We start from the raw sequence: 15,426 nt of genomic DNA on the forward strand, positions 1-15,426 counted from the left end.
TATCTACTGCTCAGTCACACAACTGCAGAGAAAGTAGCGTAGTTTTTAAAGTGTGACCTTGAAATCGGAAGGTTGGGTAGGAAATTTGAAGAAAGATGTAGTACCTCAAAATGTACTTTATCTCCTTAATAAAAACCTAAATGGCCTACATCTCACACTAGTGCCTCTGTATCACAAGATAAATAACAGTGCTAACAAAAAAACCCAACCCAGAAACAAAAAACCCAAACCCAAAAGATATTGCTTTTTATCTTTTTTTAAGGACTATTAAACATGTGGGTGAGTTGCTAAGAACTGATGTAAATACACATTTTTCAATCCAGTGACTTTGGAAGGGACCTTGAAGACCATCTAGTTCCACCCCACCTGTCATGGGCAGACACGTTCCACTAGACCAGGTTGCTCAAAACCCTGTCCAACCTGGCCTTGGTTGTGCCAAGAAACATGGGGGCTTGAGCTGGTTTGGATTGTGTGAAAGGTCAGCTCCAAACTTAGGGTGTAGGTCTCTCAGTTTGTTAGATTGCAGGTGCATTAGCTTGGTGTAATGATTCTTTGGGAATAAATAGTTTACCTGAAAGTCTGGGGTTAGTGGTGTGGTATTTTAAAGGATGGCAAATATAACTTAGAGGTAAATAGATTTGAATTCTGAGCAGATGTTTATTATTCAAGTTGCTGAATTTTTTGGTTTGTTGGGTTTTTTTAACCTGTTCTAGTCCAAGAAAAAAGGTTTGAGCTTTGAGGAGAAGAGAGCTCGCATGATGGAGATCTTCTTTGAAACAGTAAGTAACTTGTAATTGTCTTATATTTATGTTGTTGGGAAAACAGGTCCTGAAAGGAGCTTAGCTGTAGATGTTGATGACCTCTGTATATCCTATATATATGCATTTCACTGATGCCCTGTGTCATCAATGATCAATCACAGGGACAGAGCTTGATTCATGTAGCCTCTGATCAGGTGGTTCATCCCCAGGCAGAGCCAAGGCCTGGAGATGCATAGGTGGTGTCAGATGCTCCCTATCGAAAGCTTCTCATTTTGACTCTGTTTCGTAAGAGGGAGAGCAAGAGATTATGGGAGAAGGAAGAAGAAATTTGAGCTTTAGGAAAGATGAGCAGACCTGGAAGAGGTCACTGGGGAGAAGAAACATGGAGATCCAGAAGCAGAACTACCATTATAATGTGACATATGTAATTCACAATATTTCACCTATTAAAAAGAATACTGTAATATTTGAGTACTTGAGCAATGTGGTGCACCTGGTGCTGACAACATAAGCTGGGCTCTGTCTGCCCTAAGGGGTTTACAGCCTTAACTAGAGACAAGATCTAGGTGACCCTGCTTGAGCAGGAAGGTTGAACTGGATGACTTTTGTTGGTCCCTTTCAGCCTCAACCATTCTGTGACTTTAGAGCACCAAAGAGCAGAACAGGGCTTGTTACACTAACAGTCTTTTTTAATTATGTAATTCTCAGAGTGTTCTAAGTCTATTGAGGGATGTGCAGCCTATTTCCCTAGCAAAACATAAACATGCAATGTATTTCCTACTTGTGTTTTTTGGCATCGATTAGTGTAAAAAAACCCACCCAGGCTTAGGTGATGCTGTCATTTGGAGCTAAAGTGTCTTTTATGTTTTGCGCAGAAAGATGTGTTCCAGTTGAAGGATATAGAGAAGATTGCTCCAAAGGAAAAAGGGATTAGTAAGTGTTTACAAAATTTATTTCTCTTGAGTCATACAGGTCATACAGGGTAAACTTTCCTGGATACAATTTTAGGTTTGTGATTGTAATGATGGGAAAAACGGCTAGAAAGGGAGACTGATTGATGACAGGGCTGATGATGTGAACAGCATGCTCCTACCTCAGTTTACTGATGTTAAATGGGATGGGATTTTTCATAGGATCAGAGATGCCTGACTTGCAGTGTGACTTTCAGTGTATGAAATAGTTATGTGCACTCAGGTAGTGAACAGAGGATTTAAATGTCTGTCTGTAATGTCACAAATATCTTAAAATGCTAGTCCAGATTTACATAGTCCATATAAGCTTTCCCCCCAAAATAAAGGCTGAACAGCTGTAAATGGAAGGGGGCTGTCTTTTCAATGAAAGTCTTCCCGATGAGATCTATTGGTTTAGGATTAGGTCCAGGAGGATTTATCTTACACTGTTGTTAACTTGAGTTGTTTTATGTGTTCCTCATTCCATTTCCTTCCGTGTCCATTGACAAAAGGGTGGCAAAGTATAAGCTTTGTGTAGTTGCCACTGTCCTTGACTAGCATGTCTTTATGGCACTGTAGGAGTAAATGAGCTTCTTGAAAGAACTGCAGACATATGTGAATATTGCAAAGCGACGTTTTTCAGTAATGTCTTCAGCTAACAGGGGCACTCACAGGCTTCTGAAGAGATGTGCTGCGGTCTTGATTGGTTTCTCAATGCATGTGTTTAGTTGTAATTTGCAGGAAGAGGATGCAAAACAGTAAATAAAGCAATGGCATGTCTTATTTAAAAAATCTGGAATGTAGAGTTTCTAAAGCCATCAAGACATTTTAATAGTCCAAATTAATCCTGTCTCTGCATTTGACGCATTTAGCCATGCACCCTGGACCCCAGTTACTCTGAAAAGAACAATGTCTAGCCTGTGGAAATGCCCCCATGCTGGCATCCAGCCTGGGGCTTCCAAAAGATTGGATATTCCTGATCTGGGATCCCCTTTAGACTTGAAGGGCACTGAAAACCATAAAGTAGCTCAAAAGTCTTTATATCTGCAATGCTTGAATATAATAACAACTACTTTGAACAGATACAATATTTTAAATGGTGAGTTATACCACACATTTGCTAGAAAATGAACAATTACGTTCAGAAATGTTTTGGATCCTTCTGACCGCAGATAACTTTCTGTACTGGAGCTGACTATAATCAAAAGAAAGATCTGCCCCTCCTGAGCCTGTAGACAGATGGCTTTGGTGCCTCTGCTGCTGTTAAACGCTTTGATAAGCATTACAGAGTGAAATGTTAATTACACTCCTGATCAAGAAATTGTAAGTTAATCCGTGTTAGAATTAAGATTGCAAGATAACTTCTCAAGTACTCTCTCATGAGTTTGTTATGGTTTGTACTGTAATATGCATGTGTGTCTTATGATCCTCATGAGTGGTGTTTTACAAACATCTGGTAGCAGACTGTACCGAATAGCAGCCTTTATGTATAAACTGCTGATTTGAGATTCATCCCTTCAAGTGAAGCAGCAGGCATGGTGTCCTCTTGAAATCTTCCAGCTAGCTGATGCTATAGTAAAATATTCATACAGAATGTTGTGGACTTACGGTTTTCATAATTTTCTGTAGTTTAGATGCTATGCAGTTCTAATTTGATATTTTTGCTTTTATTAGCCTCAATGTCAGTGAAAGAGATTCTGCAGAGCTTAGTTGATGATGGCATGGTGGACACTGATAGAATTGGAACTTCCAATTATTTCTGGGCTTTTCCAAGTAAAGCTCTTCATGCCAGGAAGCGTAAATTGGGAGAATTGGAGTCTCAGGTAAATCTATTTTAGGGAAAGCACTTGTTTACCTGAATGGGTTTGCTTTTTTCTTGTACCTTCTTGTCAATCTTGTTCATAATATGGTCTCTCATGTATATGTATGTATGTGTGTAGCCCACACAGGTTTTACTGTAAGAATCATCTTGCATACATGGTATGACGTTATCTTGCTTGCTATCATGTCAGAAAACTTTTGGAGGTTGTTCTTGTTGGAGCTTTAGAAGACTTTTAGTCTACTTGCTGCTTTCTGAAAGCATGTTATTTGTGATGCAAAACATCATTTAAGGACTTTCTCTAAATATTTAAGCAGCATATGCTTTTATGCGTCTTTTATATAATGTAGGCTATCATGTGGTAATGACCTAATAGCCATGAGAGGACTGAAATGCATAACCCAAGTAAATGTGGCAGTGTTTTCTTATGGCCAGTGTGCTTTCCTCTCTGGTTTTATCGGTAGCTTAATTTGTGAGCATTTGTCTAATCCCACATTGGACATTTATTAAGAAAGAAGAGCAAATTAGTCATGATCTTCTGCAGAAGTGCCAGGCATCTTTTGTTGCAACATTTCTCTTCTGTTGATCTGATTATTTCCTAGTTTTTAGGAACTGTCTTTCTTGCTTCTTTTAATCGGAGTGGGAAGACATATATTCATCAGTTTTTATTTACAAGTGGAGTACATTATAAGACCAATAAGCTAGCTTTGGTCTGATGGTGCCACGGCACTGCCAACTTTTCCCATGCTTATTTAGCATTATGTCTGTTCCTCAAAGAACCATTTGAATTAATGCAAAGTTATTGGTAGCATCTGAACATGTCTACAGCCATTATTTTCTTCAGGCATAGCTCTGGTATCGTCATTGCCATCTTATGTACTGCACTGGCCACTTCAGCTGCTACTTCAAAGCTCCAAATTAAATGTATAAACCCATGCTTTTTTCCCAAGCTTGAATTGAAAAAGCATTTTGTGAATCTGAAGGCTGTTCACCAAAGCAGATTAAATAGCCTGGTTGATTGCAGCTGATATTGCTTGTTTATGCATAAAGTGTAGTGTGTCCAGCTGAGAGGTAACCTTGTCAGTTATCCCTTGCTATGCTGTCATGGCTTGTAAATCTCTGTCATTATTAAACTAAATGAGTCCAACCCATTGGTCTGTTTTAACCAACATAAGGTTATTTCCCTTTGCTCTGAATGTCTTCATTACTGGCCTGGGTGGTTTAGATGGCTGTCTGAAGGCATTTAGTGTGTCTGCTTGTGTAGATCTAGCAGAGTGGGGAGAGTACTGGTGCTCTTATTGCATGCCCAGTGCGTTTGCTGCAGTTTTCAAGATCAAGAGTAAGACTTGCTAGAGCTTTCACTTTATTTCTCCTTATTCACTAATTCATGTCACTTTTATGAGCCAGTGGTACATTTGGGGGTCTGTGGCAGGAAGAAGGAAGTATTGTAGTGCTTCCCGTCTTTAACTGGAACTATGTGTTGATAAGCTTTTAGACAGGTGCTTCAGATGACTTGGGAAATGCTACTTGAGATAGCTGCTGTGGTCTGTATTTTTGTGTATGGGTCACCAAAATCGTTGACTCTTTAATTTTAGATTCTGCCACTGACTTGCTCTGTGTTTAGAGTAACTTTCTCAGCATCTCAGATGACCTATTAGTATCACAGATACAAACAGTACCTTGTGTGTACTGAGACTTGGTTAATATTAAGTTGTCAGACTGACAGTTTTGTCTGCTGCTTTATTGCCTGTGCTTTCAGAACTCAAATGAGTCCAGGCATTAAAAACTTACTCAATTTAGCTGGATACGCTTGTACTATTTTCAAGCATGGACTTAGTCTGGCATGACAGGGTTTAAATTCATTTGTTGGCTGGTAGTAACAATGCACTGATTCCTACTCCAGTGAAGTTTTGTTTGTCAGAAACAGGAGATCAGTTTAACTCTGCCCAAATTTGGAACTGAGTTTCCTACTAACTTTACTCAACTTATTAGTATATTCACAAAAGTTTTAGATCAGGCCGCTTAGACTTCCAGAACATAAATGCCAATTGAACAGTTGTACAAATACATGCCAGAATTCCTTCTTTGTTCACCAAACGCTGGTGCCACAACAAATCATTTTGTTGAATGCAAATTATTTGCTCCTGGATACTTTTTATTTTTGCTTATGCTCTGTATTAAATCCAAGTAGCAGATTGAAGGAGTTGGTATTTGTTGTCTTTGCCCTTGGGCCCAGGCCTATCGTGAATTTTAAAGATAATTGATCAAGCAGGTCTCTGTCATACCCTGATGAGTACTCTGGAATGTTTTGCAGAATCTGCCTAGTATGCTCTATCATAAGTATCCCGGGGTTATCTACAAACTCCTTTAAATGTACTGTTACATTATTAAACATGAAACTATCAATCATTATAGAAATATAAGCATGTAATTATTGTATTGTAATGTTATTTTATGACTACTTCTGTGTAGGAAATAAACTATGCTGATATAAACCGGTTTGTGATATACAACTGTTCCATAGTTTTGTTGCCAGACTCTTATTTGCAAACCAAGTCCTGCTCCTAACATACACAGTTATTGATATAAGAGCCATGTTATGAGTCCTTAAAAATACTCATATTCATTACCTTGCTTTTCTGATGAGAGTGGACATGTTACAGCATTTCAGGGAAAAACATTTTCAGTAGCTGAAAATGACTTCTCTGTTGACATGGTGGAAAGGTGGCATTTTCAATGAATAGCTCTCTGAACGTGTTTACAAGATAACATTCTGTGTCTGTGAGTTCAAATTTGCTCTTTTAATGCTTGTATGCTTCTTGATGTGAACACATACAGATTTTTCTTAAGGGTTTCTAAATCCAGTCACCACATATCACAAAACTTCTTGTCAGAACATGCAAAGCAGAGGAAAAAAGTAAGCTATTGTATGTTTTCTGTTGCACATTGCCCATCTTTGATCATTCCTGTATGCAGCTTGTGGCAAGGCAAGAGACATGTTTTCTTTCTGTGTCTTGTTACATGAGTTAATCTCTTTCTTTGGCAGTTAAAAAATGGAATCAAGCCACCTTAAAGCACAAGTTTAAAAATCTAGTAGTTCAGTTCATACTGCAATTAAAGCTTTTTACTAGGAAGCAATATCTTTGTTTGCTGAGAGCATGGGTAAGAAGTGAAGGGAAAGGAGTCATCCCAAATGCTGAACTGAGACATTTGAAAGTAACGTGGAGGAACAGAAGCAGCTTCTCAAAAACACAAGTTCTCCTATTAATTCATAGTGCTGAGGCTCATGTTGGACAAGTTGGGACTTGTACAGGACCTTTGCCTACATACATTGGTACTTTGTATCATTTTAGTGAAGTTGCTCTTAGCTCTCTGCATCTTACAGAGTTTGTGATCATGGGGAGGCTGGCTTAGGAACTGTTCTTGAAACAAATCAGCATTGCCACAGTGTAGTCTAATATTTTAACAGATAGGGACCTGAAATACCAAGTTCTTCAAAGATTCTGCAGTTGTTAGTGGAACTATTGAGAGTCCTGCAAGCACTGTAATTCAGTACCTTGGGGAAACAACCAGTTTACTTCCTTTTACCAGTTTGGTTTTGTGACATTTCATTTCATTGTTCTGTTCAATACTGTTCATTTCACTGTTTTATTATTAATTGTCACACCTTATTTCTCATGACATTGCTTTCTCGTGGGTTATTCTTTTGTATTCTTAGGATTTGCAAGGGGAAGTTTAACAGAGAACAGTAGCAAAGCTGCTGTTCCTTCTGAAACTGAGAGCAGGATGGTGACATGTTGTATTGCAAGAAAGATTAAACTGAATTTTTTAAGAGCAGGATACAGGATAGACTTCTTATGGTGTTCCCTGTGCTCATTTCAAGTTACACGTGCGGACAATTTCTGGCAATTTTTTTCCTTCACTAAGCATTGCATTGGGCCAGTGTTAGTTAAGATGGAAGGGATTAGTTGATGTTTCATTCCTTAAATCCCTGTCCTAGAGTTGGTAAGAGGAGGGATTTTCACTTCCCATGACTCATGTATTGAGCCAAGGGAAGAATTTAGAAGTCAGTACATCCTAATTCTCATTTGGCAGCTAGTTTAAAAAAAAATAAAATTAAATCCCCAAATAAAAATCCCCAAGTCCCAGGAATGAACTTGTCGAAATAGAGTGACTTCACGTAAACCAAATTGTTTGTACTTATGAGCATTGAAATATGAAAAGAGAAAGGATTAATTTTATTAAATATAATAATAATAAAAAAAAGACTCGGGGAATGCTATGTTAGGAAATGCTTTGTTAGGAATGCGCATTGTTTGAAAATAGCTAATGGAAAAAACCAGTCATATTGGTAAGTAATCTGGCTTGAAGCCTCCTGGAGATGTTTGACAACATACCTAAAGGGATTTGTTCAGAATGCACACAGAAAATTCTGAGTTTTAATGATCAGAAAGTTCTTTCGAGATGTGGCTTGGATTATTTATGTCCTTTTAGGCAGTTACGGTTTTCCTCCTCAAATACTGTGACTGAATTACTGCATGGAAAATTGCTGAGTAGAGCACCGCTTGAAACCACTGACTGAAGCACAAGGAACTTCTGCTGTCCACATTGTTTCACTCTGAACAGCCCCTTCCTTGATCCAGTTGGCTCACTCAATTGTCATTGTATTCCCACAGAGTTTGGAGATTGCATCTGTACTGCAAGTAGGTACAAGTGCTCAGAGCTTAAAGTAATCAACCCTGAACAGAGGTACAAATCCATGGAGATGATAGATGTTCAGTAAGGGGTAGCAGGCCTGGTGGTGCTTGGAGTTGGGTGATGTTGCTGAAGATGCCAGACAAGATGTGTACCTTGGCTGATGGTTTCAATCAGCCAGGGAGTGCCTGTGGGACCTAGTGCTCTGAAGCAAGCCTTTTGCATTGCTTTGTAGGAGTGTCCTCCATAGATGGTGTATCAGCCTTTAACTGAGCTCCTTACACACCTCAGATCTCTATTTCAGTTTTCATCCTGTCAACGGTTTTGAATGCAGGGTCTCACTGTTGTTTTGGGTTTTGTTTGTTTTTCTTTCCTTGTGTTGTTGAACATTAACGACTTACATTGGATAAAGGTTTATTGTGATCTTAGGCTTTGCTGATTACCTTTTAGAAAAGCTTAGCGCTATCTTTTTAGGATGAAATTTATAAATGTTGGGGGAAATATCCTGTCCTATCTCGGCCTGAGAAGACAAGGTTGTGGGGAGACTTTCTAGCAGTCTTCCAATACCTAAAGGGGGTCTTCGAGAAATCTGGAGAGGGACTTTTCATAAGGGCATGAAGTGACAGGACAAGGGCGAATGGATTTAAACTGAAAGAGAGGAGATTTAGATTAGATATTAGAAAGAAGTTCTTTACTATGAGGATGTTGAGACACTGTCACGGGGTTGCCCAGAGAAGTTACGGATGTTCTATTCCTAGAAGTGTTTAAAGCCAGGCTAGATGGGGCTTTGAGCTTTGGTCTAGTGAAAGGTGTCCCTGCCTGTGGCAGGGGGTTGGAACTAGGTGATCCTTAAAGTCCCTTCCAACCCAAACCCATCTATGACTCTATTCATAGTGTAGTTAAAGAATTGTTCTCTACAACCAGAGTACATCAGTAGTTTTGCAGCTAATGCATGTGACTTGTGTTAGAAACTATCTATTTTTATCTATTATGTATGTTTACAATTTAATTTTATTTAATTTTATTAGGTTTCAGAAAACATAATAAATAGTTCCTTTTCAGGAAAAATAAAAGTCTAATTGCTGAAGAGTTCTTTCTTTTAATGCCCATTGTAATATGTAAGCAGGATCCCAATATGTTGACTGAGCAGTTACAGCAGTCTTCCCATATCCCTGCTGGGCCACCCTTTTCCCTTCATATTTAAAGGCATCTCATTTAGCTTTCTACTTTATTTATTTATTCTTCCTTGGGTTGGCCTGGCCATTTTGCTAATCTGCTGAGTGATTCCATTCCCTTCTAGCTCACCTTTTTCTTTCTCGTCTTTTGCATAGTAATGACTCTCCCAGCAGGCAGGCAGTCACCCCTCCCTATTTTCAGCCTGCAGGCTTTCACTGACCTGTACCTTTTCTCTGAAATAAAGGACTAGGTGCATAAGGAAATGGCCAACTGCGACGCTCTATGGTATGATTAGCTAATTCCATACCATCCAGTGGGAGCTGTAGCAGTAAGAAGTATCCTAAAAGCAAGAGGCTGAGAATTTGCATCGCTTAAACACTGAGAATACGTTGGTTACATCTATGCTTGTTTGTTTGTTGGTCCTTATAAGCTTATTCCCTGGATCAATTTCCTGGATGATGCTAATAAAGTTTTATTTGAAGCAGTCCAGTGGGTTTGTTACCTCTTTGCATCTTGTATTTGAGAAATGTTGATGTCTTAAAATGGTTCTGAAGTCCTGAAAAATCCAGCAGAGAATACTCTTCTAGTGCTGTAACTTATTAGAGCCTTCTGGAATTATGCTTAATGGCATGCTGCAAAGCCCTGGAGGGTATGCTTAGTTACTGCTGTCATGGCAGACTTCTAAAAATACAGTGCTCTGGAGGCTTCTGGTAGAATTAAGCAACCTCATAATTTGGTGTTCATTAGTTGAATTTCATGCTTTTCCTTTTGTCTAGCTGTTAATTTGTAACTAGATTGATGGTAACTGTGAAGTGTAGGTTTTCCTTTCCTGCCTTCTTGATGAGCATAAGTTAAAATTGGCATGATTTAACAGCATTAAGCTGGCTTTGTAGTAACTGTGAAGATTATAAACTAGGCTTGAAGGAAGAATTCTACTCTATTAAAAGGGATATATTGTTACTGTGCCTCAGTAGTGTATATTATATATTCATTCTGATATAATGCAGGATAAAAAAAATACCAGCTTTTTCTAACAATGTTTTCTGTGAAACTAGATTTTTTAGGTGCTATCATCACATGGTTTACTTTTCCTTTTCGAAGAGGCTTGCATGCTGGCTGCTGGCTCCATTCCTGACATAGCAGTGAAATTGTTATTCTGAAAGGCCAAGAAATTGAGAATAAATATGGGGCTCTTTCTCCTGGAACCAGTCAAATCCAGCACAGATGCAGCTCTGTGCCCTGCACATCTGCCCTTGTCCCATGGTAGGCATGGCAGGTGTGAGTGACAGCTCAGCCTATCAGCAGAAACCCAGCATCCTGAGAAAGTTTCAAGGCTTATGTGTTCTGTGCTCTCTGGCAAGCCTGTGAGCTCAGATCTGCTCTAAGGCCAGCAGCTTCCAGCCTGGGGGTAGGGCAGAGGCAATACTACTTTCAAAGCTGGATTTGATGTAGACAGTGAGTTTTAATCTTATTTAATTTGAGCTTTGATTTTCACTTTAAAATCCTGTCATTCAATTAATAGAGCATATTTTATTTTAGAAACATAGCATTTTCCTCTTCTGAATGGAATGAAAGAAAAAAAAAACCAGTATAAAACCAAAATGTGTGAAGTTAGTTTGGAGCAGGGAGACTTTAGAGGAAAGGTATTTCTCAGCACAGTCGAACAGCTCATTATTGCTGAACACATGGTAGTTCCATCCAAGACTGTTCTTTGTATCAGGAATTTGAGATGAGTTGGTTATCTGTGTGAGCATTACTTAAAAATGATGAAATTGGCATAAAGAGTGAATGTGTAAGAGTGCTGTCAAAACTCTGAAATTTGATAGATGTATTTTACTGATATCTCAGTCCTGGATTTGGGCTTTTTTAAAAGGCTGTGGAATAAAGTTTTGATTTGTTTTTTTTCTAGTCTTTAGGCAGGACTTGAGCTCAGGCAATATCAGATGAATATTGTGTTTTAACTTGGGACTGTCTGTGCTTAGGCCCTGAAGGCATTGTCAGTGTACGGCCCAGCTGGTTAGGACAGCAATCTTAAAAAGCCCGTAAGGGAAAAAAAACAGAACTTTTTTTCTTTCTTCCTTTCTTTCTATGGGAAAATACTTTTCAGTGTTCTTTCTACCTTTAACAGATCTGTTAACTATCACTTTGGACTTTGTAGGCTTACTAAATACGATAGTGTGCAGGGACAATCATTCTTCGTGTCCAGGTATTAAAATTTTCTATAGCTCTGTCAGTCATGCCAATGCCTTTTGGCTCTTTCAGCTTTCCCTGTTAGGCTTTAGGCTACATTTGTGAAACAGGGTTGTTGGGTTTTTTGTTTATTTTTTTTTTCTTTTGGGTTTGGTTTTTGTTTTTTTTTGGGGTTTTTTTCAGGTTGATTGGGCATTCTTGGTGTTTGTATCTGAGTAGAGAGCCATCTGTCCCTCAGGTTGTGCCAATTATGCCAACTCTGAAAGCAGCCACAGAAATTCAGTTCTTTCATTCAGCCTGCACGACTGTTTCACCTTTTGTCTATTAAGGAGATTGGCTGAGAGTGGTTTTCTTTTGCATAACTACTACTTACCAAATGGTGCTGCAAATGAATGAGGCAAAACCAAAAGCTCATGGCAAGATATCTTCTCTAAGTAAACTTTAACTATTACAGCAAATCTAAAAAGATAGAAAATAATTGAATTAAAAGCTACTTTTAATGTAGAGTGATTTACTGTATTCTAATAATCTTTAATATAATTGTAGTTACCAGTATAAGGTTTGTACATGGATAGGTGAAGGTTCCAGTGAAGTGGGGAGTTCCTCATTTGTTTCTAATGATTACAGCTCATGTTCTGTTTTCTTTACCCAAAAGCAATTGCAGGAAGAAGGGCTTATCTTATACTCAGTGAGACCTGAGGACAGAGACATGCCTGCTTTACTATGTGATATTGCAGTCTCACTCTCATGGGTTACTATGCCTAGTAAATCAAGATTATTATATAGTCTTGAAACACAATGGATTGTGTTTTTGTGGGAGGGGCAAGTAAATTGATTTTACTCACATGAACATTCTAGCAAAATATATAAATAGTGCTTATGAAGGCAGAGATCTAACTTCAGAATTCTTATCTTCTGTGAGTCTTTATAGTGCTTTGTTGGACAATTGTATGGAGAGTCAGATATTTGTCCAGTCAGTTCCCTGAAAAAAACCTTCAGTCACTCAGCTTGGGTGTCTAACACTTCTTTTTTTAATACCAAATATAATGTGGTTTGGGTCCCCTTTTTCTCAGAAAATTATTCCCTACATTCTCCTAAGTTTTTGAACTGACTCTTTCAAAGATTTCATTGCAACTAAGGTAATCTTTTTATAGTAGAACCTGTAGCATGCATGACGAGAAGAGAGTTCTTGTATTGGATGTTTTTCCTGTATACCTATGATGTAGTATTTAAGAAAGAAAAATTCTTATGAGTGCAGAAATATGGTGGGCCCTAACTGAGTCTCTTTTCTTCTACACTCTGTTTCCCATCTATTTTATGGTGCTGTCTTGCTGAAATATCTTGTTGTCTGTTCTTCAACTTCTGGTTATTGCTTTAATCTCTACTCTTGTTCCTATCTGTATTTCTTGACCCATTGCAATCTCCTGGTTGCTTCTCTCAGACTCCTCAGCCCCAGCAAATATGATTCCCTGCTTCATATTGCTGAAGTGACATATAGTGACTTGGGGTAAGACATTGCATGCTTCTTTCCCTTTCATAACCATTAATGATATCTTTTAATTGTATTTACATAACAAGTGTGCGTTTGCTGTCTGTGCTTCACTAAGTACATCATGTCCCTGACTGAAGTCCCAGTAAGCCTGGCACCAGCTCCTACTGTGAGTTCACTGGGTTAACTCAATAAGAATGGTATCCAGGCATCCTGAGAGCAGGGTGGAAGTGACCATACTGCAGTTCATGGTAGTACTCTCTACTCCACTGTGAACACAGTTAGCTAACTTGGAAGTTAGGAGGTCCTGGCAAGTATGTATTTGTGATTCTACATGTAGAAGCAGTAGTTGTATGCTTACTTTGTGTAGTACTTCATAAAGCAATTCTGCACATTGTGCTGCACTTTTTTTTCTCTTTTAAGTTTTATTGTTTTAGTCAACAGAGATTGCTTAGCAATTTCTTTTAGTAATGTTCTATGCCTTTCTTTCAGTGCTGCAGGTCTGTTTTCAATATTTTAAGATTGTCCTATGGCTGTTAATCTTTGCATTTTTACTCTGTATTACTAGTCTGCTTTCTGGCTTTGAATTTTTTTATCTTTCTTTAAAATCTAGAGGAATGCTTTGAAGTACTTTCTCTCCATGCCTCTGTCAATTCTATTTAAGTTTTTCAGTGGTGGGTTAGGTTTAACATAGGAAAGAAATACACCCATCTACTACAAATGTCACCCTAAAACTGCTTTTGTTTAACCTAAAAGCAAACAACCCCTTGCCTCTGGCCTGAGACAAAGTATAGTGAGCTTCAAACCCAAAGTAAATAACTCTGCAAAACTATAAACAATTAAAATATCAATGTCTTGAGTTATTCTTCTATAGTGCCATGGTGAGTAGTGCTCACAATAGCAGTAGTTTGTAATACCATTTTTGGTTGAGTGTTTTGGCTGAAAGAAAACTGAGTGTATGATATTTCTCTTTAAGACCATAATGACAGTGGGCTAACAGCTGTGAATGCTCTTGGTGGTTAGCATAAGAGACCGTGGTTTGATTCTTGTCCAGCGTACATACTCTACGGTCTGTATTTGCATGGCTTACTCCAGGTTTGTAGATACTTTAACATGCTAGGCAGACAAGCTACATGTTTGGTGGGATGTTGGTGGTTAGAGTGGTTAAGAATGAGGAACCAGAAGGAATATGACCAGCAAAAACTCTTGCTGGAGAATTAAAATCCAGTCATGTAGAGCTAGGACACTATCAGGCAGGTTTTGAGAAGGAAGAGAACTGAAACCTGCTGCTGTTGTGTGTCCGGGTTAAATGTTCCTCGTCCAAATATACATCACCAACTTGCCGAAGTGAAATCCTAGTAATAATGCGTGCATAGTATATTATAAATTATCTGTGTACATCTAATCTCTATCCTTTGATAGAAACCAGACCCTGAGGCCAGTGGTGGAACAGATGATTATCATCAGCACATAGCACTTAACACACGCAAATTGCTGCACAAAGGTATAGCTATACATTGTGAGACCTTTGCAGTGTAAGAAAGGACATCTCTTTGGGGGACTTAGGATTGAATTTGCTTTGAAGCTAGGCCAGTGTTCAGTAAACTGACTGCAGTGGTCTGTAAAACTAAAGGAACTGTTTCCCAGCTTTCCTGTTTTATAGATGCTACTTAGTTACTTCATTAAACTGTCTTCTTGCAGGCTCCCACCATGTTTTGGATGTTTTGCCAACAGTGCAAATGCTCTTGTTGAGATTGTGGGGGTTTTTTTTCACTACTTTTTAACTTCTAGTTATCTAGTCTCTCCTCCTCCTTTGAACAGCTTTCCCATAGATGACGTTTTTCCAGCTTTCTGCATCTTGCTTTATCATGTCCTGATTTGGAGCAGTCAGACTGCAGACATGAAACTTCCTAGTACAGAAGAGTCTATCCTTGTACTTGTTTTCCATACTTGGTGAGTTACATTCGTGGCAAAGTTGTTCATGTGTCAGACCAGACCTCTCTCTTAAGAAACATAGAAGGGAGACAGTGTCTTTTTCTCCAGATCAATCCCACTGCTATTGGCAGGAGTCAGATTTCTCGTAGGGTGGTTAATGTTCTTTGAGAAATAATTTGCCAATTCCCTTGAAAAATGTCCTAAGATTGCCCCAGGGATTGGAATCTTCCATCTGCTACTGTGTGTACCTTTGCAGTCAGGCTTTTCTGCAGCTGGTGAGTGAGGAAAGTAAGTCACTGTATTTGGCCAGATGCGATCCTGTGCTGTCATACATGCACAACACTTGCAAATTCTGTCTTTCTTTTTTTCTTTTAATGCCCTATAACCTGTCATCTGCCATTTGTCCTTACC

General features: G+C 38.7%; 1 protein-coding gene across 2 annotated transcripts in view; it reads left to right on the forward strand.

Moving 5' to 3' along the window:
- Positions 1–718: 718 nt before the first annotated feature.
- The window catches only part of MND1 (meiotic nuclear divisions 1 homolog (S. cerevisiae)), a 37,959-nt gene continuing 23,251 nt past the window's right edge, over positions 719–15,426 (forward strand). Inside the window, exons 1-3 of one of the 2 annotated variants that reach the window (XM_010020061.1) lie at positions 719–779; positions 1,616–1,694; positions 3,386–3,534. In XM_010020061.1, coding sequence (XP_010018363.1) covers positions 756–779; positions 1,616–1,694; positions 3,386–3,534 — 252 coding nt within the window. In that variant the 5' untranslated portion in view covers positions 719–755. The remainder of the gene's footprint in view (positions 780–1,615; positions 1,695–3,385; positions 3,535–15,426) is intronic. The other variant, XM_010020062.1, reaches the window with a different exon arrangement.

Source organism: Nestor notabilis, unplaced genomic scaffold (genome assembly GCF_000696875.1).
Source record: "Nestor notabilis isolate BGI_N333 unplaced genomic scaffold, ASM69687v1 scaffold14948, whole genome shotgun sequence".
Taxonomy (NCBI): domain Eukaryota; kingdom Metazoa; phylum Chordata; class Aves; order Psittaciformes; family Psittacidae; genus Nestor; species Nestor notabilis.